At 32.1% G+C, this 25,928-nt stretch overlaps 2 protein-coding genes across 3 annotated transcripts; one reads left to right on the plus strand and one right to left on the minus strand.

Moving 5' to 3' along the window:
- Positions 1 to 238: 238 nt before the first annotated feature.
- LOC112741833 (uncharacterized) lies at positions 239 to 9,032 on the minus strand. Of its 2 annotated transcripts, XM_072213937.1 has the most exons (8): positions 8,847 to 9,032; positions 8,510 to 8,743; positions 4,807 to 5,225; positions 4,079 to 4,185; positions 3,186 to 3,680; positions 2,007 to 2,162; positions 1,138 to 1,553; positions 239 to 929 (listed from the first exon to the last, which is right to left on the minus strand). In XM_072213937.1, the coding sequence occupies exons 3-8, from the start codon at positions 5,154 to 5,156 to the stop codon at positions 303 to 305; spliced, it is 2,151 nt and encodes a 716-aa protein (XP_072070038.1). In that variant the 5' UTR covers positions 5,157 to 5,225; positions 8,510 to 8,743; positions 8,847 to 9,032; the 3' UTR covers positions 239 to 302. The 2 variants fall into 2 exon arrangements, with proteins under 2 accessions (XP_072070038.1, XP_025646749.1); XM_025790964.3 differs by lacking the exon at positions 8,510 to 8,743.
- Positions 9,033 to 22,232: 13,200 nt separating this feature from the next.
- Positions 22,233 to 23,493, plus strand: LOC112742415 (protein ALP1-like). Its single transcript, XM_025791652.1, has 3 exons — positions 22,233 to 22,550; positions 22,729 to 22,954; positions 23,036 to 23,493. The coding sequence occupies exons 1-3, from the start codon at positions 22,233 to 22,235 to the stop codon at positions 23,491 to 23,493; spliced, it is 1,002 nt and encodes a 333-aa protein (XP_025647437.1).
- The last annotated feature ends 2,435 nt before the right edge of the window (positions 23,494 to 25,928 follow it).

Consider the following 25,928-nt stretch of genomic DNA (forward strand, 5'->3'; position numbering starts at 1 on the left):
ATTCTAAATCATAAATTTTTAATATTAAATTCTAAATTATAAATATAAAGCATAAAGTTAGCTAACTAAAAGTTGTTTCTTTATGCTTTATTACATGAGATATAGAATTTTTAAAATTTTTTAAGAATACATTTGTTGTATGTGAAAATTTGTTAACTCTCTAATCCACCAAATAATAAATTCAGTTATAGAATAATATTCACAATTACTCGAACTTTTAAATTTTTTCTAACATGACTTTTAAAAAACTAAATTAGAATACAATAAATTTGACGAAATAGAATACACCTAAATTTACATCTCTAATTTTTCGATACATAAAGCATTTTTTTGTCCGGCTTAAACAGATTCTTACAATAAAACGTTGAATACATTATCACATACCATAATTTAAACTGCAAAATTATGAAAAGAAGTATTGGTAGACACACAAACGCAGAAATAAAACCAGGAACCCAATCTGAGTCATAATAGTAAGTAATGAAGAAGGCACTTGCAACTGCTACCATCATGCTTGATATTGAGCAGAACAACGCCAGCAATCCAAATATGAGCTTCAAGGGCAGTGACTTATAGAAATCAGACTCAGCATAACGCGAAACAAGAATGGACAAGAATATTAATATTGCAGCTGCTGATGAGATAAATGCAGCTGCATCTGAGATTGCAAACACCAAAAATGATGGCTTTTTCAAGTAGTTTGGTTTCCCTTTTGCATCGTCAACACCACCTGGTATGCTTATTGCAGCAGCAAACACCCCTGTTGCAATGACGGTTGCAATCAGCATACAATTCTCTGCTGTGCTTTTCATCCAAGACTCTGCATCTTTTCGCAACTGTGTGTGCTCCCTTGTGAATAACTCTCCAGCAGTTAAGCCTTCTGCGTTTGTTGATTTTATAAACGATGGTGGCATTATCTTCTGTACTTCCTGTATGTTGCATGAAATTTTAATTAAGTATACCAATATTATCTTTGCTTAATGAAGCCTTAAACATAAACAACGGTTAACTACTTGTTCAAACTACATGTAGAATAAGAAATCATATATTTTTCTTATATATTAGTTATAGATTTATACGTGCAGGTACAGCTAGATAGTCCAATCTTGTATCAACAGATAGAGTTTTAACTGATACCTTGAACCATACCAACTCAAGGCACATTTGAAAAGCTGCTCCAGAAACTAGTTCAAGACTGCTTGGTGGTGCTATTTGTGCAGCCAAATGCAAGAGAGTATTACCACTGGTGTCTACTATAGTCACTATAATATCCTTTTGATAACCAATCTCATGTATCACATTGTAGATGCTTGCCTGCCGATACTTGACAGCTTTGTGAATTATAGTTTGTTCTTTCTCATCCCTTGCCCATATCAAGCTTGGATAGCCACTAATAAGCTCTGACAAGAACCCAAAATTACCAACTTCTGCAGCAGCAAATATTGGTTGACATGGCTCGCTTATGATATTAATTATCCCATCCTCTGTGAAATTGTTACAAATTGTTCTCCAAAGGCTTTTGACCAATTGATAAACTACTTCCTGCTTCATGCCTGTAGTATATTATTAGTTTTGTTACTTGAAATGAAAGGAATTTGCAATAGAACATTAGAATTTGTTAGAGATATAATCATTCATATTTCTTCCTATCAACTAAAATTTTTAAGAAGAGTGATTATACGAGAAGGATAAAATTAAAAAAAGAAAAAAGATGATTCAAGACTCCAAGTTATTTTGATTTTATTTTTCGTTAGTAGTCGTATTCTAATTCCTACTGCCCTTAAGAAGGAATAAAAACGTGTGTTGGGGGGGGGGGAGGGGGGGTTGCTATTTAGAGCCACTTTTTGATGCCCACGTCAATTGTGGATCTCAAAATCTTAAATTTATTCTCCTTCATTGTCTTTCTCTTTTTATTTTCTCTCTTGCATGGTGAATTATTGTGAACATTTCACTCTGATGAATATAGGTAGCTTGTCTTAATGAATTGTGAATATGTAATGATTTACCAGGGTTGATCATGATGGTGTGGCTTTGATGGTGTGGACTTTGGCAACAAGAATCCGAATGATTTTTAGCCAAGAGATGCAAAGCTGTCTCGTTGTGATAATAATCCCTTGCATAAGCTAGCTCTGGTTTAGCTTCTGCCATTTCTAAGGCTAAGCCTGCAAAATATTACACAGAAATGTTGAAGAAAATGAGATTAAATATAATTGCTTGCTATTGAGGAATTTGAACTAAAATTGAATGTGATGTTAACCCACTAGTCAATTATTAATATACTTGTCTTAAATTTGGTACATAATACTCCTTCTGTTACATAATAATTGTTCAAAAAAAAAAAAAACACAAGACAAATTTTAATTAACACAATCAATATTATAGTTATTTTCTTTTTCTTAACATTATATTATTATTAGTGATAAAATTGGGAACGAAAGAATAAATTATAACAAACCTAAATATTACAAATGAGATATATATAATTTTAAACCTTAAAAAATATAAAAATATTAGGTGAATAGTTTTTTATTTTTATTTTATATTTGAATCAACATCACCAAACGTTGTTTTTATCCTAAAAGGTCTCCTACATTTCCAAAATCAAAATGAATAATAAAAATCAACTATTAAATTAATTATTATGTATTTATATATAAATATATATAATATTTAATTCATTTTTAATGTGTATTTTGTATTTTAATATATATTTTATACTAATGACTAATTTAGTAACTAATTTTTAGTATATACCTCATTTAGATGGCTCTAAAATAAATATTATGAAAGGGAGATACTAGGGAATAAAAGAAAATTTCAAATTTTTAAGTATGTGTATTTTTATTAGATTGCGTTTGTTTATAGAGATAGAACACTAAAATAACGACACAAGGACATAACATTGTATTTGATAGAGGAAACATAGACAAACGCAATGTGTACAGAGACACTAATATGAAAATACTAACAAAGATATACAACTTATTTTTTATTTTTTTAATTATTTTTATTAATTTTTTATAAATATTTTTTATTATTATATTTTTTGTCTCAGATTTTTTGAACGAAAAAAAAGAAAATAAATTCAATTTTTTTTTTATTTCTTATTCTCAATGTCTTATTTCATCTTCTCATAAACAAATGCAGCCTTACCTATTAAAAAAACAAAATGAGTAGTTGCTTACCATAGAGGCCAGTGTTGATACAATTGAAGAACAATTGGTTCCAATCATCCTCTGTGAATGTTGGTTTTGTTATGTCATACAAATGCCAAGCCATTTCACATCTTGCTTGCAATGCAGCAAAGTGAACAGCGGTGGCTCCTTTCACACCTCTATCGTTTGCCACTGATGGATTCATCTTCAGCATCAAGTCAACAACTTGCTTGTTCCCAAATGCAGCAGCAAAGAAAAACGCAGTGTTTCCATTGCGATCTTGCAATAATAAGTCTCCTTCATCTAGAAATTCCTCCATCAGTCGTTGCACAAAGTGAACATGCTTTTCATCCACACCTGCACCTGCTGCTATGTGTAACACTGTAGGCCATCCACTTGCTATGGCGGCATTCTTCAACCTCTCATTTTTCTTTATGATCATCTTTGCTTCTTCCCAGTTACCTTCTAGTGCATGTTTGTAAAGGGGAACACACAGCCTGAAGAAATCATTACTCTTTGGATTTCCTGAACAAACCCAAAATGAAAACAAATATATATCTCTTTAATTATCTATACAAGATAAACAACAAAAAATATTCCTAAAAAAATTAGGTGCGGACAAAAATAACTTTAAAAAATACAAACGATAAAAATATTTATATAAACAAAAATGTTATTTATATATTAAAATTAGTCACTAAAATTAGATATTATATATTTGTATATAAATATATATATTGTTTAATTTATTTTTAACATGTATTTTATATTTTAATATATTTTATATTAATGACTGATTTTGATAACTGATTTTGATATAAATTTAATATTCTTGTTATATAAAATATGTTGAAATTAGTGTATATATATGTTTTTTATTCTCATTATTATAAGTTTGAGAAGGGGGAGAGAATACTCTAAACCTGTTTCATCTACAAATACAAAGTTGGGACCATTATGTTGATCAGACTTAGGCTCCACGTGATTTGTTTGCGGAGTCGATGAGTTCACATTGTTAATTATTCTATCCCTGTAAAAGACAAAAAAAAAGTTACAAATTATTTACTATATATTATGTGTGTGTATTTTTTTCCTATTAATTCAATTTAAATAGTTAATTTAAGAGGTGGGTATTATTTTATATCTTATAACCACAATTTTGAGATGTTTAATACCTTGGGATAAGCTTTGATGATAATATTCCAACCAACACTACCATTTACAATAACATAGAATTGGGCTTATTATGGAGCTGAGCACACAGGATTCATACATAACATTGAATCATGGATAGTCAGTTTGGATACAGAGAAAACGGGATAAGGAGAAATAGAGAAAAGAGAAAATGGGATGAAAATAGAGTTTAATTTTTCATCAATTTGGTTATAGAAGAAAATGGGGAAAAAAAACAAATGGAACCCACAAAAAAATTTCTTCGCTAATTAATGTGCCAGGAAACAGGAAGCTAATAAGCTACTTGAATAAAGTTACTAAAGTTACCATTATATCCACCATGTAAAAATTAAAACAATATTGCATATATTTTAGTAAGGATATATATCTCATTTTCTTGCTATAAGTTTTTCTTATTTTCTTTAATTTCCTCTTATAGCATATAGAAAAAGAAGAAAACATTGCAATGTATGTTAACCTGTTTTCAAGCTCATCCCATATTTGTTTGGCTGTTTTGAAGTGCAAGATATCTTTGTAAACATCTGAGTTTATTAGAGCACATAATAAGATGTGTCTTGCTTTTGAGGCTTGTTGTACACTCTTCATGTCTTCATCATCAAATTCATCTTCCGATTTTTCCTCTTCAATTCCATTTACAACCTTTTTTGGAACATTTGGTCCATTCTTAATGATAAGCCAAAGTTTGAAGTCCAAAGACTTTGTAAATGTCTCCATATGTTCCTTCCATTCAATGTAATTTTTACCATCAAAAAGTGGTGGCTCCAAGATAGATTGTCCTCTAACTATAGTCATCAAATTTTCAGCCATGAACCCAAAGATTTTTTTCTTTTCTTTTTCTTTCCCCTTCAAGTTGCAAAGCTGTCTTTAAATATTAACCTAGAAAAAATTATAGATAATATTTTGAGAAACATAAACAAATAAGCAACCATATATAATTATACTAGTATTTTTATCCATAATAACATATGAAAAATATAAATTTTTTAAAATGATGTCGGCATTGTTTTGATATTATAGATTATGAAAGAAAATTAAATATTTATATAATCAAACTACTTTTATAAAAAGATCGTATGGGAAAAAGTCTCTATCAGCTAAATTATGTGTAATAAATATTTGAAAGAAGAGAAATAAAAATATAAATTAAAAAGATAAGCGGTAAAAATTAGAAACTAAATAAAAAAACTAAAAAATATAAAATAATAATAATAATAATACGGAATTATTTTTTATTATAAATTTAATATATTTTTTATAATTTTATTAATTTTTTGTAAAACAGAAATGTAAAAAGAGATAGAGAATGAAAGAAAAAAAAAGAAAATGATAAAGAAAAAAAGAGAGAGAGTTGTTTGTTAATTTTGGAGAAAAAAATTTAATATAATTATACTAAAAAAATATCTCGTAACATATTTTCGTTTATCAACTTATTAATATAAAATATAAAATATAAGTTATATAGTGTAAGAAGGATATAGAGCCAAATAGAAAAGGGGAGAAAGGTAAATAAGAGGATGGAAGAAAGGAGTTTATTAATTTTGTAGGAAATATCTCATCTTAATTTTAATGAGAGTGTCATATGATATATTCTGGTTGTTAAATAATAATATAATATAGTTATATTTTAATTTAAGTTTAATTTTAATTACAATAAAAAATATCTTGATTTTCAAATTTATAATTAGTCATTGATAATGATATATAAAAAAAATAGAGTAAGTATAAAAATAAGAGAGATAGAATATTCTGCAAAATAAGAGAGGAGGAGGAGGAGAAAATTTTTTAATTTTGAAAAAAAAATAATTTTAATTGTAATAAAAGAGTGACATATAACACATTTTAATTGTAAAATTAGTAATATATAATAGATATATAATAGATAATAGATGTATTTTTTATAATATTTATATTAAAATGTCTGCCTTAAATAGAAAATAAAAAAATACAAGCAAACAAAAATATTCTGCAGACCTTAGTATCTTGAAATTTTAGAGAATAATGATTTTTTTAATTCATTTAGTGCTAGTAATTAATTGGATCTATTACTAAAGAAATATTCTATGATTTCTATCTCTAAACCCCCTTTTTTAAATTTTTAAAATTTTTTGACTATTTATAAAAAAAATCGTTTGATATAAATTCGCCAAATTTTTAAACTGGGAAGGTCTCATTTTTTTAAATGTTCAATTGGTTTATTGGTTCATATAATTTTCACAAATTTTTAATCAAGCCTTTATAATTTAAAAATTTATAATAATTGAATTTTTATATTATAAAATTTGTATTATTTCCTTGTTAGTAGTTCTCCTCTAAAAAAGAAAGGACAACAATCTTAGAATATTCATTTTTATATTATTTCACAATTTATCCTATATACTGAATGTTCCAAGAATATTTCATATTTTTTAAACAAAAATTGGTTAATAAAGACTAAATTAAATTTTTTTTTATTTTGTATACTTGACTTAATAATAAACTTTAAAATTATAAAAATTTAATAGAATAATAAACTATAATGTCAATAAAATAATTAAATATTTCTTTAATTATACACATAAAAAATCGTATTAAAATTTAATTTTAAAGTTTTTTTCAGAACATATATCTAATATTTTGTGATTACTACTATGTGTTGACTATTTTTCTTTTTTCATATATGTTCATTTGTTATCTTTTTTAATGTTGGCTCTGGACTCCAAAAAGAAACATCTATATAATCTCTACTTTAGGACATTCAAAATTTCACATTTAGATTTTCCAAAAGTTATATATATGCATGCATGCATTCTTTAATAAATGAGAATAGAATATTCATCATCATTATCATAGCAATGACTACTATTTGAATTTATTTCTCCTTCGTTTTCTCTTCAACTTTTTGTTCTTCTCGTTCGAATCTAACTTACTCGCTATGAATGAGTGTGAATTTTTGTCAAAAGCTGAAATTGAGAGTTTTAGTATAAAAGGAATTGGTTTGGCGAGCTAACAAAGAGCCATAAGGATACTATGATATGTTCAAGTGATTTTAGTAATGAAATGCAACTAAATTATCAAATAATTTATTAAAAAATTTTATGTGTTTATAGTTATAAAATTTCTATATTTATCGTCAAAATTTCTTAAGGGAGCCACTTAGATAAAGATGTTAAAAATATCTTTTTTTAAAGATATTTTTTAAAAATTAAAATTTAACACATATAATCAATTAAATTATATTATTTTTATTAAAATTAGACCAAACAAATCAGTTTAGCAAAAAAATTAATAAATTAAATTTTGAATCGGTATAAATTAATATTTTTTATAAAAAATTACTACAATATTTCTATTATAAAACACAACTAAAATATTTCTATTATATATATATATATATATATATATTAAGAGTATTTTAGTCGTTTTATATAATAGGAGTATTGTAGTCATTTTTTATAAAAAATAATATTAATTTAGACCAATACAAAATTTGATTTACTATTTTCAGTCAAATTAATTTGTCTGGTCTAATTTTGACAAAAATAACACAATTTAAATAATTATATGTGTTAAATTTTAATTATTAAAAAATATTTTTAAAAAAATATATTTTATGCATCTTTATGAGGGCATTCCCTATTTCTTAAACATCATTTTGAAACAATTAATTTAGCGTCAAATAATACCAAACATAACAAAGAAAAAGAAAAAAGCAGTAATTAAGTGACAACCCCAAAACATCATGAAATAAAAAATTTACCCAAAATCAAAAGAATGTACTTGCGAAAAGCTGAAAAAGAAATGATTAATAGTTCTTATTCATAAGTTGATCGCGGGTTTAGTATTATCAAATTCGGAAATATTTGGTAATAAAAGAAAATCAGCCAAAAACAGTCATAACTTATTTTATTTGGCATTTATAATAAGACAAATTCTGACTGTTTTTTTTTTTTTTTGTCTACCAAACATTATTCTATCAAATTTCACTGTATAGAGAAGATAATAAAGGAGCATATTTCTGGCAAAGAATGAAGAGTTTTTTTTTTTTTTTTTTTGCATCATGACAGGTTAATGATTAATTTATTGTAAATTTGAAATTTAAATTCTTAATACAAATTAGTAAACTTACTACTGTACCAACTAAATTGACTACTATAAAAGAAGAGTTTGAAGATCCAAGTTACCTTAGGCATTTCAGTTAATGCCCCGTTTCAATAAAAAAAATACTAGTATACGAATTTTTAAACGTGGTTGCTAGTATGGTGGAACCCACACTAGCAGATGGATTCCAATTCCATGGTGGTTATCTTTTTGGAGCCTTCATATATATATATTTTACTTGCCATAAAAATAGAAAAAACGAAACTGAAAGTAAAGTTTAGTTTGAATGGCAGGTTTCCTCCTATGAAGTTGTCAATCTGCACAGAAACAGACATAGAACAACACCAATACTCTAATATTAAAGTGTCTAATTAAGTAGCCGGAAATAATGTGTATATGTAAATGGTTGAGAAAACGTACCCAAAATGTGAACAGTAGTTAAATTCTTGAACGAGCTGAGGTATAGAGCAGGTGGACTCTTCAAAGCTGAAGAGGGAGAGGAAGAATAAGCGAAGAAGAAGAAGAAGGAGAAGGAAAAAGTAGTTGGATTCTTTACTTGTGCAGCCACGGGTTTGAGTTGAGAATGGAATAATAACTCACCACAATCTAAATAAATAAATAATGATTGCTGCTTTTAGGGGGTTCAAAATCAATCCAATTCAAATAAAATTGACTATTCGAACAAAAAAAACTAATAACGGAACAAATAAAAAATTGAAAAAATCAAAGAAATGATATTTTGTAATTATTTTTGCGATTCAATTTGGTTTTTATTTTAATAAGGAAAATTTTAATCAAATTGAACCGATTTTTTTAAAAATCCTAAATTAAACCAATCCCATGACCTAAAAACCGCAGCCACAACATAACCTTAACTCCTCTAGTCCCTTTGTTATGATAAGCTATGTGTTCATATTTTTTTAGAGCTGGGCTACACATACAAGCTTACAAACTTACAAGTTGGCCCAGCCCAAATAGAAGCCATGCGCATAAAGAGAGATAATATGGCGCGTCAAAATCACGCGCTCAACACTACAACCGTTACGTATGGGAAACTCTTCCACTTCTTCCACTTCTCAAAACGCTTCGAAAACAAGGAAACCCTTCCATTTTCGAGCGAAAATCAAAGTTCAAAATATACAAATCGTTCTTCGAAACCTCCATCAAAACACCATCAAACTCTCCGTGAAGAATCTGAAGCAAAGCAACAATACTCAACGTAAGTTCGTTAAGATTCCTGTATATTTTACTTTTCTTCTACGTCGTTCTTCTAGGGTTTATTTCTTGCTTCTTTGTTACACTATTCTAAGTTCTACGTCGTTCTTCTAAGTTCTACGTCGTTCTACGTTCTTGTTCTAAGTTCTCCTGCTATTGTTGTTGATTTTTGGGGGTTTATTCCGTAGATTGGGGGTGTATACTACTTGAACTTGTAATGTGGCTTGATATTGAAGCATGTTTGACTGATATCTGACTGATATATATGGATGTATCTGAATAATATCTATGGGTGTATCTCACTGTTATCAATGGGTGTATCTGATTCTTACATATGGGTGTATCTTACTGTTATCAATGGGTGTATCTGACTCATATATGCGTGTATCTTACTGATATCTCAATTAATTTGATATTGAAGCATGTTTGAGTGATACCTGACTGATATATATGGATTTATCTGAATCATATCTATGGGTGTATCTCACTGTTATCAATGAGTGTATCTGAATCATATCTATGGGTGTATCTTACTGTTATTAATGGGTGTATCTGACTCATATATATGAGTGTATCGTACTGATGTCTTTGGGTGTATTTTTCGTTTCAGAGAAAATGGCAGCAAGAAACAAAATAAAAGACCTTAAGTGTGCCATACATCTCCTGAGTGATAAGTTCAGAAACATGACTGAGGAGAAGAAGGCAATTGTGAGGGATCTCGGATTCAGTGGGTTGATGCACATCCCACCACTCAGGGTGGATCACCAACTCTTAAGGGAACTGGCAAACAACTTCAAACTTGGGGAGAACAGACTGAAGACAGGATATGGTTCTTTCCAAATAACACCAAAAACAATAGGTGATGCGCTTGGCATCAATGCAACAGGTAACTAGCTCAAAATTATAGGTGTATATTAAGTTCATGCTTAGGTGTATTTAAGGTTGATGCTTGGGTGTATTTGAACCGACTTTGATACTTTGTTGTTTTCCTTTTTGTAGGAAATCTGTTTCCTGAGAAAGTTGAGTATAAGCAACTTTCTGATGATGACAAAATAATTTATAGAAGATTCCAGGGTAAGACCCTCAAAAGTCTTACCGATGAAATGATGGAAATCGGCGTTGGCAACGAAGAGGAACGCCTGATGTTCAAGAGGATATTCATCCTCTACATACAGATGGCGTTTCTTTTGCCAACGACGATAAACAAAATATCACCCGTGCACCTGGCCCCAATTTTTAAGATGGACGGCATATCGGAGAGAAACTGGAGGGGGGGCATGTTTTGACCTTCATGATCAAGGGCATCACAGACTACCAGGAGAAGAAGAAGAAGGCAATTGATGGCTGCCTCTTTGCCCTGATGATAATATACTTTCATCTTTCTGAAAACAAAGGCAAGAAGAGGGCTGAAAGACCACCAAAGCCTTGGATTGCCAACTGGACTAAGGAGCAGTTGGTGGAAAGAATGACTGCAGAAAGAGAGGAAATTTTGGTAAGTAAACATAATATGTTGCTTGTATTTTATTTACCTGAATGCTGCTAGCTAAAATATCTAATGTTTCAGGGGATTGTGAAGATGGCGGAGACAAGAGCAAGAGAAAAAATGAAAAAAAAAAGAAAAAAAAGAAAAAAAAAAGAAATAAAAAAAACAAAAAAAGGAAGGCGAGTCCAACATCGTCTTCGGAGACAGAAACAGCTACTGACATTGACGCTTCTACCTCTGAGTCTGAGACTCAAGAAGACTCAGAGGATTCAGGAAGAAAACACCCCAGCAAAAAGGGAAAATAGTAAGTACCATACTTGGGTGTAATTTCTTTTTCGAGTTGGGTGTATTTTGTTGATCACGTTGGGTGTGTGTAGTTTATTAAGCTGGGTGTGTTCGTTTGCTGCGTTGGATGTATATTGTATATTCAGTTGGGTGTATATTGTGAATTCATTTGGGTGTATTTTTAGTATGTTCTAAATAATAATTGTTTGCCTTCCAGAATGGACTCCAGAAAAAGAAAGCAGAGGCAAGAGGAGTCAGATTCTGATTCAGAATCTGAATCTGAACCAAGTGATGAGTAATGTCCTGAAATTATTACTCATTTCTTTTGGCTTCATTATAAAGATTTCGTGTATTAACTGAAGTGTCTATTATTAACTTATAGGAGCGAAGAATCATCACCTGCAGAAAAGGAGAAGGAGAAGAAAAAAACAAAAACAATACCAAAAAAGTAAGCACTTCTTTGCATATATATTCTGTGATAAAATTAATTTTTTATTTCTGATTGGTACTCTTTTTTTTCCACCCAGAACACAACTAAAAAAGAAAAAAGTTGTTGTGGAGGATTCACCTCCTAAAGAAGATCAATACTTTGACGGGTACAGTACCTCGTAAGCTATATTACCGTCTATCATCGTAATTATTTTTGTTAACGTCTTCTTTTATGAATGTAGTGAGACATATGAAATATCAAGTGACGAACTAGATGAATGGCTAAGGGAAAATGTTGATAAATCTGCTGCAGAGGGGTATGTCTTGCTGGGCTGTCTATTTCATATTTTGGTGTGTTTTGTATGCTAATAATTGTTTCTTGTTTTGCAGGGAGAACCAAGCTGACCTGCGATCGACAGAAGGTCGCTATGTGTCGTCTGAAACGTAAGAAGCTTTATTATTTAATAAAATATTGTTATCATGATTTGGGTGTATTTTGTGGAACCATTTCGGTGTATTGTGTTGATCAAGTTGGGTGTATGTTGTTTATTAAGTTGGGATATTTCGTTTGTTGTGTTGGGTGTATATTGTCCATTCGGTTGGTTGTATCTTGTGCATTCATTTGAGTGTATTTTACCTATATCTTATTTTGTCTGAATAACATCAAATCTGTTTTAGAATACCGGCTGTGAACTTGGGAAGTGATGCTCCTTCCTCTCAAGGACGCACAGAACAGAGTAGTGTAAACCAGCCGTCACAGAGTATGTAATTTCTCTTTCAAATAACTGTTACTTTTGTTCTTCTATTACCCTTCTACTTCTAATTATGTATATATTTTTTTTAGAAAAAAAAAGCCCTTTATTATTTTATTCAAGAAAAAAAAGGCAGAAAAAAAAGAAAAAACTGCAAGTATGTAAGTTCTCAAAAAACAAAGCCTGTCTTCTTTTTGAATTGTTCGGGTGTATTTTTTGACTTTCTTTGGGTGTATTTTAGGTTGAGTCCGTCTGATTCGAATATGATGGTTGTGAGGGAACAGACACCGTCGAAAGCGCTTGCAATGTGAGTTTTTCAATAATATTTCAACCTTATAACCTTATTATTTTCAAAGGCGTTGTTAACCTTTCATTTTTCTTCTTGTTTAGAGTCCCAATTCAGGTTTTTGTGCCGGCATCCCAAACAACCACTGAGACAGATTTTGAACCAACCCCTATGCTACAGATTGAAGGGACTATAGAAACGTAAGAAATAGTATTGAGTGTATATTTGTTTAGAGTTTGGGTGTATATTAGCTAACAGTTTGGGTGTATATTGTTCCTGATTAGTTTTTTTACGCCGTGATTAATTTTTTGTAACTGTGCAGCACTCCTGAAACCCCCAAACAACTTCAAGAGACCACACCCACGGTTCCCCCAGCTCCAACTAAAATGTAAGTTCATCAGACTAAAATCAATCTTTGCTTATCATCCGTATATTCTTATTCTTATTCTTATTCTTATACATGATGACGCAGTCATCCAGACGCAGAAGACGCTGCTGCCCTATTGATGATGGCATGGACAGCATCCTATGTTCCTAAAACAGATCCAGGGGTGCCATCATTCAGCCTTGGATTGACTGATTCAAGCCAGGAGGGGGCGTCAACGCAGGAGACAGAAAGGGCAAAATCTCCTGAATCTGCAAATTTGATAGAAGAATTGGACAATTTGGTCCAAAAAATAGCAAGCAGTGCGGCGAAGGGGAAGAACAAAAGTCCACAAATTCAGAGGGAGACTGGGGAAGAAAGTTCTGCAAAGTTTCGAACTCCTGGGGGATTATATCAGATTACGGATGATATGAAACAAAAGTGCTACATCTGGGGGACGAGACTGAAGGAAGATGCAGATGGCAATACTAACGAGTATGAGGAAATGTGCACTCTGATTGGCCAAGGAGAATACATTTTGATGAGAATGCACCTTGTATCCCTCCAGGCAAAAAGTGATATAGAATCTCAGGTAATATTAGAATAACATTAATGTTTTTACACCCAAGTCAATTGCAATGCTTATTAATATAAAATTAATTTCGGCATATATTTCTAGATTGTATCTGCCATCTGCCTCATCCTCAACCAGAAAAATGAAAAGAGTTTTCAAGAACAAATATACTGTCTCCCCCCCCCCCGATATTGTGGTAAGTGTTACTTCTACGAACTTTGGGTGTATTTTCTGTATTGATTTGGCTGTATTTTTTTACGTTCAATTGGGTGTAAGTTTAGTATTTCATTTCTTGTTTCGCAATTCTTGCAGTGCATGGCACTTTCGGATCACCCAAAGGGGGAATTCGTATCACCGAAAACGAAAAAGGAATTCAGGGTGGAAGCCTACCCGAGTTTCATTCCCTTCATAGATAGAAAAAAATTAACTTCGCATCCATATGTAAGTTTTCGTTTGCTAAATTTGTTAGTACGCTTATTTACTTATATGCCAAATAAAATAACACACTGTTGAAATGTGGCAATCATTCAGATTTTTGCTCATGTTTGCCACTCGGGGCATTGGTGGTTATGGCTAATAAATACAACAAAGCGGAAATGTCATATACTTGACCCGCTACACAAAAAAGCTCCAAGCGATGAGAGAAAGGACATTAATAAATTCACTGTAAGTTGCCTCTGTCTTCTTCACTTTAATATTTAGGTCTATTTCGTTAGTTGTGTTGGGTGTATATTGTCCATTCAGTTGGGTGTATCTTGTGCATTTATTCGGGTGTATTACTGATTTGTTTTACTATTTAAGGGATATGTATTTTCAAGATTGATAACATATGCCGGCAGGGAACCTCTGCAGAAAGGGGAGAACGAGAAGAAAATTAAATCATCATATGTTAAAATATCAGGCCAAAAAACAAGGTATAAATTTGTGAGTCTGAACATTAAACTTTCGTAAATGAGATTTGTAATTTATTTTCTTCGTTTTCAGCTATGACTGCGCTATCTATGTTATGAAGTGGATGGAGTTAATTGAGCCGGAAAACATCAAAAAGTGGAAGTATGAATGGGATAATTGGCCACAGGTAACTGTCTTTAGAACTATATAACTCTGTATACTTTACTGAATTAATATTGCTGTTTAAACAGAATATACTTTTTAATTGTAGGAGGAGGTGGACCACTATAGAGTGGAGTATGCTTCCCAGATACTATTCAGTGAGATGAATAAAGAAAGATATCGGGCAATTAGGGAGAGTAGTGCTATAAGGCTGTCGAAGCCATCCTCTGTATTATTGAGTCCGTTTTGTCAGATTAATTCTGCTGATATAGAAACTGCGTAATCCAACTGCTGGGTAGTTTGTAAATTGAACAAATGATGTAAATATTTGTCATTTATCAACAACTTCTATTCCATGTATATTTTTTCCCATAGTTAAACTATCTGTGCTGGTAAACTGTCTGTGATGTATTCAAAAGCTGTATTACAGGTGTAAAATATGAAGGAAAAAATCAAGGCATATATAAACGCAAATTATAAACTGTTACACCCAACGCAGGTCTAATAATACACCCAACATTGCATAAAATATACACCCAAACTGTCTGTGCTGTATTCAAAATTTATGAATTACATGTACTAAAATATGAAGAAAAACATCAAATCAAATATACACCCATAACCTGCGAATTTTTAGAGCTTTTGTTCTATATGAATCTATATATGTGTCTATATGTAAATTTTCAATGAACAAAAATACACCCAAAAGAACGGTGCTTTTACACCCATATTCTATAAAACTATACACCCAAAGAGTTATCCCCTGCTGCTGGTACCCTGAACTGATAATTCATAATGTGTCCTTGATATTGGCTGGAATTTGAATGCGCCGCTGATGCAGCATCAAACAGGTTTATCTGAATATAACACTCACACATTAGCTAACCTATTAACGAGAAAAATAAACTCAATCGCCACAAATTTAAAGAACATTACTTTTACCTCGCTTAAAACTTTCGTCTTCTTCTTCTTTGTGCCATTTGCAATCTGTTTCTCCAACTTTGAACCTAGCCTGTTTTTTGGACGTCCTCTTGTTCGAATCCTTGGCGGGTTTTGAAGCTCGTTAACGGATTCCAAGTTGGCGTCTTCGTGGGATAAAGAAGATGTCCCCTTCCTTTTGGCTTTTAATGCTTCCATCTCGGCCATGACGTTATCATACGCACGGTGCAGAATTGCAGTCAGCTCCTCCGATTCGGAGGCAAATTCGCAAATATTTTGCGAACGAAAAACCAATTGGTCGAACCTCTTGCTTCTTGGCTCCATTAGTGGCTCGTCGTGGCTGCTCTTGATGTGTGTGTGTCACCTCTTTACCTTCTTGCTCCATCGTTCCAGTATGTATCTAGGTGACACTTGGCTTGCTTGTTCGAAGCTTAACACGCTTAGTGCGTGACGGCACAGTATCCCTCTCGACTCGAATAATAAGCATTCGCATTTTACCTCGGCTGCAACTGAGTCGTAAGTAACCAAGAACTTGTTGAATATTGAGCTGGAAACTTGTTCTCCGACTTCGTATACTGAATAGCCTAGAGCAGAATTCTTTAATCTGGTGATGCAATTCGCCTTTCCTCTGAATTGTGCTTGGACTTCCCTAAACTTTGCGTGAGTGTACGCATCTTGAAACTGAGCTTCAATGGAGGATTTGGTTGCACACGGTATGACCGTATGAAAATCTGCAGCATCTGATTCTCTCTCTGCATGCTCCCTGCTTCCGAGGCAATTATCGTATTGTTTGACGAACTGAATAAGCGAGCTGTTCCGGGTGATATACTTGTTAAAAAATGAATGCATGCTCTCGCTCCTTTGTGTGCTTCTCATCCCTGCCCAGAAGTGGTGATCCAGATAGATAGGAACCCATATGTGACGGTCTTCATACAGATCTGCATAATACACCCAAACACAGACTGTAAATACACCCGAGGGAACATGCAATATACACCTCTACTGCAGATTTTAAAAAGACATTACCTGAAAGCCACTTGTTGTCCGCAAGACCAAAATTCAGCAGAAAATCGTTCCAATTCCTATCGAATGAGTCTTTGCTATGAGAGTTCCAAACAACTTGGCTCATTTCTTGTTCGATATCGGCATGTCCCTTGTACCCGTTTAATTTGCTTGGAATCTTCTTCATGATGTGCCAAATACACCAACGGTGAATTATCGTTGGCATACAGGACTCTAAAGCCCTTTTCATTGATGCGCACTGATCGGTGAGAAACCCTTTCGGAGTGTTTCCTCCCATGCAACGAAGCTAGCATTGAAATAACCATTTGAATGATTCAATTTCTTCATTCTTCATCAAAGAGCATCCGAGAAGTGTTGACTGACCGTGGTGATTCACCCCGACAAAAGAACCACAGACCAAATTATACCTGAAACAAATTACCATGGTCCAGAATGCAAAATCATTAGTTACACCTTAACAAATGCTTCGCATACACCCAATGAAACAGCCAATATACACCTCTGATGCGGATTCGTAAAAATAAAATAATTTAGCATAATAAACAGGGCAGTTTGTTACCTGTTTGTATTGTAGGTGGTGTTGAATGAAATGACGTCTTCGAAATACTCAAAGGCGGCTCTGCTTCTTGCATCGGCCCAAAAAGCGAGCTTAATCGATTGATCCTCTTCGAGTTGGAGCTCAAAAAAGAAATTTGAATTCTTCTCTTTCATTCTTAACAAATATTTCCCAAATTCCTTTGCATCTTCTTGTTCGGAAACATTCCGCACTTCCCTTGTAATGTAATTCTTCACGTCCTTTTCGATAAAATTTAACTCGCGATGACTCCCGGAAGCCGCAACAAATGGTTGGTATGTTTTGCTTGGTCTGATACCGGCCTCCTCGTTATTCTCTATTGTACGACGAATGGACATGCTTAGTTCCCTGTGCTGTTTGAGCATCTCTGCTTTGCTTGGACAGCAGGGGTGTGAATGATCGAGCACAACCTTTGAAATAATCCAAGCACCGACATCCTTCAATGTGTGTATATAAATTCTTGTAGGACAGTTTAAACTGGATGTAGGATTGGTCTTCTCGGTCGGAGATATTTTAGATTTCCATTTTCCCTCTCTGCTACATGTAATCAGTTGATTCTTAATCTCGTTTCCCTTCCTATTTGTGTACCGAACTCTTGTAGAGAAACCTGCAGCCTTGGCGTAGTTCCTGTAAAATTTTTCAGCATCTTCAAGGGTGGTAAAGGTCATTCCAACCTTCGGAACAAGCTCATCATCAACAACCGAGAGAGGCTGCACAATACACCGTGTCAGAAACTGTGAATACACCCATAGATATGATTCAAATACACCCAATCATGCCTAATATGATACAGCCGAACCGCAACAACTCAACTACACAATGACCTTTAAAGCCATAAACTGTAAATACACAGGCTGCAGAATACACCATGTCAAAAACTAAAAACACACCCAATCATGTCTGATATAATACACCTGAACAACAACAACTCAATTAAAATAACAAAACTAGTAGTGTAGATACACCCACACTTCTAGCAAAAATACACCCAAAAAAAGACCTGATCTACACCCGAGCGTCTGCTATAAATTCCAGGTATTTAATCACAACTAATACATTGAATCGACAGATTCATGTTAACGTGTTAGTTTCACAGTCAATGTTCAGCAATTTTTCAACCACACAATGCTATACAAATTACTGAAAGAAAATTGATTATGTAAATCAAACCTCAGGAACTTCGTTAGATTCAAATTCATAATCCACTTTGCCTAGATTCAACTGAGAATCTGAGGTGGAATGATCCATTATCTTCAAAACGAGTTCAAACTTTGATTTCAGAAAACAACAAATCAAAATAGAAAACGAAGCTCGAGTTGCAGAGAGAGAAAAAAGTAACGTAAACGAAGAACATACCAGTGAGAAAGGGAGAGGAAAAGAACGATGGAGAAGAACGAGGGAAGACGCGCGAGAAGAAGAACAACCAAATCTCAAAATAACGAAAACGAAGAAGGAAACAAATATTTTAAATTTGGTAGTTAGATATACGCGGGATCTTATATAGCGCGTGTAATCAACGTATGTGGAGCAGCGCGTATTTTCGTTTTATTGTTTAATGAGCTTGTAAAGCATACAAGCCCTAATGGCTTGTATGCAGAGCTTTTCCGATTTTTTTATTTGTGCTATATTATTATGATAAAATCTCTATATACAAGTGTTTTGCGATTACAAGCTTTACAAGTTTGAAGGGAACGAAACCTATTAAACGCACTACTTATGTTACGTGCCTCTTTATCAGACTTTTAAATCAATTCAAATCAATTAACGCGCAAATATATAACTTCCATTTTTCAAAAGATTTCGTTTCTTTTTTCGAGTTTCTTGCCAAATTTGTTGGATCTCTTTCATGCGTTCTTTCTTTGCCTTTTCATCTGGTTTCTTTTCCGTTATTTACGTGTATTTTCTCTCTATATTCTTGCTTCGTTTTTTTTTCGATTTTCATGGTTTCTGAAATCAAGTTTTGAAATCGTTTTGAAGATAATAGAACTTCAGAAATACACCCAAACGATTACAGAAATATACCCAAATGATTACAGAAAGGATTACAAAAATACACCCAAACGGTTACAGAAATACACCCAAAGGAATACACCCAAAGGATTTAAGAAATACACCCAAAACATGGGGGAGACAGTATATTTCTTCTTGAAATCTTTTAATATTTTGCTGGTTAAGGATGAGGCACATGGCAGAGACAATCTAGAAAAAAAAACCTAGAAGAACAGTAAAACAGTACCTTGAATAATGTTTCTTCATTTTTTCTGGTGATTTTTTATGGAGATTTGTATCTTTTTTTTCTTGATTTCTTCTACTCTTCGCGAGGAGTTGGAACGTTTCTGCAGAATCGTAGTTTGTTTCAAATGTCGCTTGAATCTTGACGGTTTGTGTTTTGATTGAGGAAGAAGAGGAAGAGTGAACGTGTTGTAGAAGGGTGATTAAGGCGCGTTGTGGAAGGGTAATTAAGGCGCGTGCGTTGGACGCTCGATTCTAAAAGAGTGGTGCGCGTATTTTTTTCTTGGACTTAGACCAACTTGTATAGCTTGTAAGCCAAAAGACTTGTATGCATAGCAAACCTATATTATTATTATTATTATTATTATTATTATTATTATTATTATTATTATTATTATTATTATTATTATTATTATTATGTTGTTTTTGTTTTTTTTTATTTTAGGTTAATTTACTTAAAGATGTTTCGTTGTTTTAGTGGAGTGAATACTAAAACAAAGTTGTCTTTTATTGAAAATTTATTTTTATTTTTTTTGTTGTGTTGATTAATTGAATTTTTAATGACTTTAATTATTATTGTAAATTCTTTTATCGTTAAATTTCATTGTGTTAAGATTTTTGTTAATTATTAATTTATTGTATTGTATAATTTTAATGTTATGACTTTATAAAATAATATAATAAGTTTTTGTTGTGTTAACTAATTGAATTTTAATTAGTTTGATTTAATTAGTCTTAATAAAAAAAATTAAATCAGACCAAACTGTAATTCTAATAAACGATGGGATCAAATGATTTTTTTTTAAATAACTGAATTAAACCGTATCGCAAACACCCCCCTAGCTGCGCTACTAAGCTAACATATACAAGAGTCGTCCACCAAGTGAATTGATAATAAATCTGACAAAGAGTGAAGGTACATTATTGTTCTTATTAGTCGTCAACTCAAATTATTATAGAGTCAACTACTAAGTTCCTCGCTCTCCTACCCAAGTACTAACTCTAGTTAAAAGATTCTTACCAACATGAGAATTACTCTTTCTTCTTTAACTATAGAAATGATGGAGATACTTTAATTCTTAGTCGACACGGATCTCATGATATTTAAATAATATAAAAACTAAAATATTTAAAAGGTAATATTTTTGAAGAAGAAAAACACGTTTAAAAATGTAGGATAAATTTATATTTAGTTAGATAACATAAATTAACCTCTTACTTTTGGATTTTTAAATAGTACAGTTTTAGAATTTCTTTTATTGTTAGATTTTAGATGTCTATTTGAATTATTTAAAAGATTTTTAATATGTGTTAGGTTTAAAGTTTTTTAATTTCAAATATTTAACCTAATTTTAATTTTTTAGACTTTTTTAGCGAGAGGTCATCGAAACTGTTACTAAGGTATTGTTTGTTTGGATTGAAAACCAGTGGAAAGAAAATAAGAGGAAGGAAGTAAGAGTTTTTCCTTGTTTGTTTAGAATGAAATTTTTAATGGAAAACTCAAATAGTGTAAAATCTAGAGTGGATCCCACCTAAAATTTTTCTTTCCAATCCTGCACGGAAAACTGAAGGAAAAAAGAAACCCAACAGCATTATCTCATATTTGCTCTTTTATAAAAAAAAGAGAACAAGAAATACGCAAGAGTTCTTCTCCAAGCATGGCGAAATTGAGAGGGACATAGAAGCATTCAAGCTCTGTTTTCACCATAAAATCAAGAGTGCATTTCTTCTTCAACTTTGCTGTTAGTATCAACATTGTACTACAAGCATTCTCAATCTAACCTTACACAAACACGTTAGGGTTCTACAATCTCTGATGTGAAAAAGTTGTCATTTTTCTTCTTTTCTTCATATGTGAAACGACTTCTGCAGTATGAAATCTGTGGAAGTTCTTGAAATTTTTTATCTTTAATTTGTATTGATAGCTTTATTGTTTCTATCTTTTTATTTTATTCTTTCTTTTTTGTGTTGAGCTACGGTGCCTTGTGATTTGAGTGCGTTACTTTGTTCTGTTGTGTCATAACTAAGAAATCAAAAGTTGTGATACTAAAAAATTCAGAACTTTTTAAATCTGTTGGTTACAAAGAAAATGTTAGGGTTTTATCTATTTCAGATATGGGTAATCTTTTGTACATGCACATTGTTTATTTCGTTGTTGTTAATGTTAAGTTTTGGCTTTTGTACCCCAAAAATGATATTGCAAGATCTAAATTTAAAATTCATTAAATATAGAAAAAAAATTACTTTTCATTCAGTGTTTGCTTTAAACATGTTTGGTTAATTTTGTAGTTTCAGCATGTAATACACGTTGGTGATGAAGATTGGAAGTTGTTTTACTGCATAATTTTAATTGTAAGCACGGCATGAAAAATATTTTTTTTGATGATTTTCCCTTATTCCAAATATGCAATCCTATTCTGGTTGAAAATCAAGAGCATGCATCAGATGTTTCCATAGGTAATCAGAGACTTATAAATAGCGTTGAGAGTCAAGAACATTTGTTAAATGTTCTCAAAGAAAATTGGGAGAGGGATAAGCAACTTAGTACAATAACAATGCTGTGTTATACTGTCCACATGTTATATTTTCTTAAAGTGATGGCTAAGAAAGTTGACAAACCCATAAGAGATCACATTATTGGGAGAGAAGAGATTCGAACCACTTTGTTACGACAGTTGCGCGAAACTAATAGGTGTCGTGATATTTTACGAATGGGCTCACATGCCTTTTTAGAGTTATGTGCAAAATTAAGAGCAACCGGTCATGTGAAGGATACTATACATGTCACAGTTGAGGAGCAAGTAGCTAGATTCTTATATATTATAGGTCATAATGTTAAAAATAGAACCATTTCATTCTTCTTCCACCGGTCTGGAGAGACAATCAGTCGTAATTTTCATGCTGTTCTAAGAGCTGTAATCTCACTTGAAGAAGAGTTTCTTCAGTAACCTTCCGGAACAACCATTCCATCAGAGATTCTTCGAAGCAATAGATTTTATCCATATTTTAAGGTATGATTAGTTGTACATTGAATTAGAAAATCATAATTAGTATACAAAACAACTTTTCTTTTTAATTAAGTTATATGTACAGGACTGTATTGGAGCCATTGATGGAACACATGTCAGAGTCAAGGTTCCAATAGCTAATCAACCTAGATTTCGTGGAAGAAAAGAATGGTCAACTCAGAATGTACTTGCTGCGTGTGGCTTTGATATGAGATTCACATATGCTTTAACAGGATGGGAAGGCACTGCATCTGACTCTAAAGTTCTTAAAAGTGCACTATCAAGGGATGATAGGCTCAAAATTCCAAGAGGTTTATCTATTAAAAGACTTTGACATGTTTAAATAAAGTGGTGACATCTAAAGTATAGTATTTCTATATGATTTTTTTTAGGCAAATTTTATCTTGGGAATGCTGGATTCATGCTTAAACATGCTCTAATAACTCCATATCGAGGCGTAAGATACCATTTAAAGGAGTTTGCTGGACGTGAACCTGAAAATGCATATGAATTATTTAACCTTCGTCATTCTTCGTTACGAAATGTGATCGAAAGATCCTTTGGAGTTTTGAAAAAAAGATTTGCAATTATAGCAGGTGGTACAGAACCTTATTATGACGTAGAGGTTATGGTTGACATTATCCTAGCATGCATTATACTCCACAACTTTTTAATGGGTGTAGATCCTGACCAACACTTAATTTCTCAAGTGGATCGAGAATTACAAAATAATAATCCAGAAGCCACTAATGAAGAAAGAGAAGAAGTAAATGAAGATTACCGGCGAGGTGCAGCGCTTAGGGATAACATGGCGGCTCAAATGTGGGCTGATTATCAAATTGAAAGATGAGACTTATTTGAACCTTCATCCTTATGAAGGGGAATGAAATTTTTTGAACCAAAGTGAATGTAATGTGTGAATATCATGTGAATGTTAGGACTATTATGTGTCAAACTAATATTTTCAAAGGTGTAATACTCATGAGTATTGTGAAAAGCATGATATTACTATGTATGAAGTGTGTAGTTGAAACATTCACTTATGATGATAATTATTTTTTAAAATTAATTAAATTACTTGTATTATAGGAATTACTTCTAAAGGTAATGTTCTTGGTTAATTGATGAATTCATCATTAACACTTTTTATATTATTATTTCATTGAAGTTAATTTATAGAAAATTGTTTTTATAATTTAGCTCTTAATTTTTCAGGTTAAGACCAAATGGCAAAGAAGATGGCATCTCAAGGTGACACATCAATCAAAGACAATTTAAGGTGGACTGAGGAAATGGATGCAACTTTTCTTGATGCTTTGATTGAGGAATGTAGCAAAGGAAACATAGTTGAGGGTACTTTTACAACAACTACATATGATAACGTTCTTGCAACTCTAAAAGCTTCATTCGGGAACCATCTTCGTAAAGATAATCTTAAGAATAGACTGAAGACTTTGAAGGATCACTTTGAAGTTTGTTACGATCTCTTTCATAACTTAAGTGGATTTTCATGGAACCCAGAAACCAAACTCTTTACCGCTAAACCTGAAGTTTGGATGGATTTAATTAAGATAATTAATTTCATGATAAGTTGTTACTAAAGTCTATAGATACCTTTGCGCATGATAAGTTGTAGTATGAAATTATTTTGACCTGTGATTTTAAATGATTAAAATTCTTTACAAGTGTCAAATTTATATGGCAAATTATGCTTCCTTGATCTAAAAAATTTTAACAAATAACTAATATGTGAGGACTAGATTTTCATGAAGCTATTGCTCTTGTATATACTTATTTATGAAACTATTCACAAATTAAGGAAAGAAAACCGTATAATTAAATTACATATATGCATCTATTTTTTATATAGACAAGACCAGATGCAAAAAAGTGGATGCGAACTCCCATCAAACATTATAATAAATTGTATTTTATATACGGTCAAGACAGAGCTACTGGAAATATTGCTGGAAGTGCCAAAGAAAGAAATAAAAGTATGGCCAAGATGAAGGAAACAATTAATTTGAACGAAGATGAATACCAGGGGTTTGACTGTGAGTGGAATGATTGGCAACCTACTACTCATTCAACTAGCTTTGTTGCAGAGGAGAGTCCTGATTTAGGTAACTCAAACCAATCTAATGAAACACAAGGGAATCATAGAGGTTCTAAGCGTAAAGCACCAATGAGTGGTTTATTTGAAGCTGATATGGAACGAATGAGTAAAGGTATTCAAGGATCGACAGATATGTTGAAGGATGGGAATAATTACTATGATAAATCACTTGACATTGCTTCGAAGCAAGCGTTAACAGCTAAAAGGCAAGCTGAAACAGCTGAGAAACAAGTTATGCTAGCAGAAAGACAAGTTCTGATAGCTGAAGATCCAAGCTCAAGCTGTTGAGAGAGGAATTACATTCCTAGAACAAAGTAGAGCTGGAATTTACTCTGAAAATGATGTGTATAACGAGCTAAAGAAATGGGGTGTTGTCAAAGAGATCTTTTGGAGTTGCTACCGTTTTTTCTGTAGAGATGAAAGAGCAAAACGAGAATTTTTTGGTGTTCCCTTTGAAGATCGCCACGGTGCATTATATGACTTAATGAAGGAAGCTGGTGCAATTTAAGAGGAACGCAATCAGTAATGGTAACATATATTTTGTGCATGTTTATGATTTTAGGATTTAATGTTGTATAATCTTAGTAGAGCCTCTATATTTTGTAATTAATATACTCATGAGAGTCTTAAAAGAGGCTTATGGTTGGTATATGCTTATGTATTTTGAATATGAAGTTATATATCTTGGATATTGACTGAAGTATATATTTAATGCATCAAAAATTCCATATTATAATATTAGTGTTGTTGTAGTTGCTCTTTGATTAATAGACCCTTGAAAACTACCTGATTATACTGAGAGTGCTAGAATTTTAAAGGTGATATGCATAGACCCTTGAAAACAACCAGAATTTATGTGGTTGATTATATTGAGAGTGCTAGAATTTCAAAGGTGGTATGCATAGACCCTTGAAAACTACCAGGATTTATGTGGTTGATTATATTGAGAGTGTTAGAATTTCAAAGGTGGTATGCAAATTATTTGGTGTTAATAAATTTGTGTTGTTGATATATTAATTGGATAGTAGATTAGTATTGTGCTTGGAATTTGAAACATATAATTTTTCTTGTTGAAGATAACAAATTTAAAAGAATTAGCTTTAAAATATATGAAACTTCAAATCCTTCAAAATATATATACTATTTAAAGAGCAAGCACATGTGTTAGA

The sequence above is a fragment of the Arachis hypogaea genome, chromosome 14 (genome assembly GCF_003086295.3).
Source record: "Arachis hypogaea cultivar Tifrunner chromosome 14, arahy.Tifrunner.gnm2.J5K5, whole genome shotgun sequence".
Lineage (NCBI taxonomy): Eukaryota > Viridiplantae > Streptophyta > Magnoliopsida > Fabales > Fabaceae > Arachis > Arachis hypogaea.

Excerpts from the sequence above, each read along its gene's own strand:
- LOC112741833 (XM_025790964.3), bottom strand. The coding sequence starts at position 5,156 with ATGGCTGAAAATTTGATGACTATAGTTAGAGGACAATCTATCTTGGAG. Across the intron at positions 4,186-4,806 it reads TGGGATGAGCTTGAAAACAG|GGATAGAATAATTAACAATG; the intron begins GTTAACATACAT and ends TGTCTTTTACAG. Across the intron at positions 2,163-3,185 it reads TATCAACACTGGCCTCTATG|GCTTAGCCTTAGAAATGGCA; the intron begins GTAAGCAACTAC and ends AATATTTTGCAG.
- LOC112742415 (XM_025791652.1), top strand. The coding sequence starts at position 22,233 with ATGGCTAAGAAAGTTGACAAACCCATAAGAGATCACATTATTGGGAGA. Across the intron at positions 22,551-22,728 it reads TTCATGCTGTTCTAAGAGCT|GACTGTATTGGAGCCATTGA; the intron begins GTAATCTCACTT and ends TTATATGTACAG. Across the intron at positions 22,955-23,035 it reads TAGGCTCAAAATTCCAAGAG|GCAAATTTTATCTTGGGAAT; the intron begins GTTTATCTATTA and ends GATTTTTTTTAG.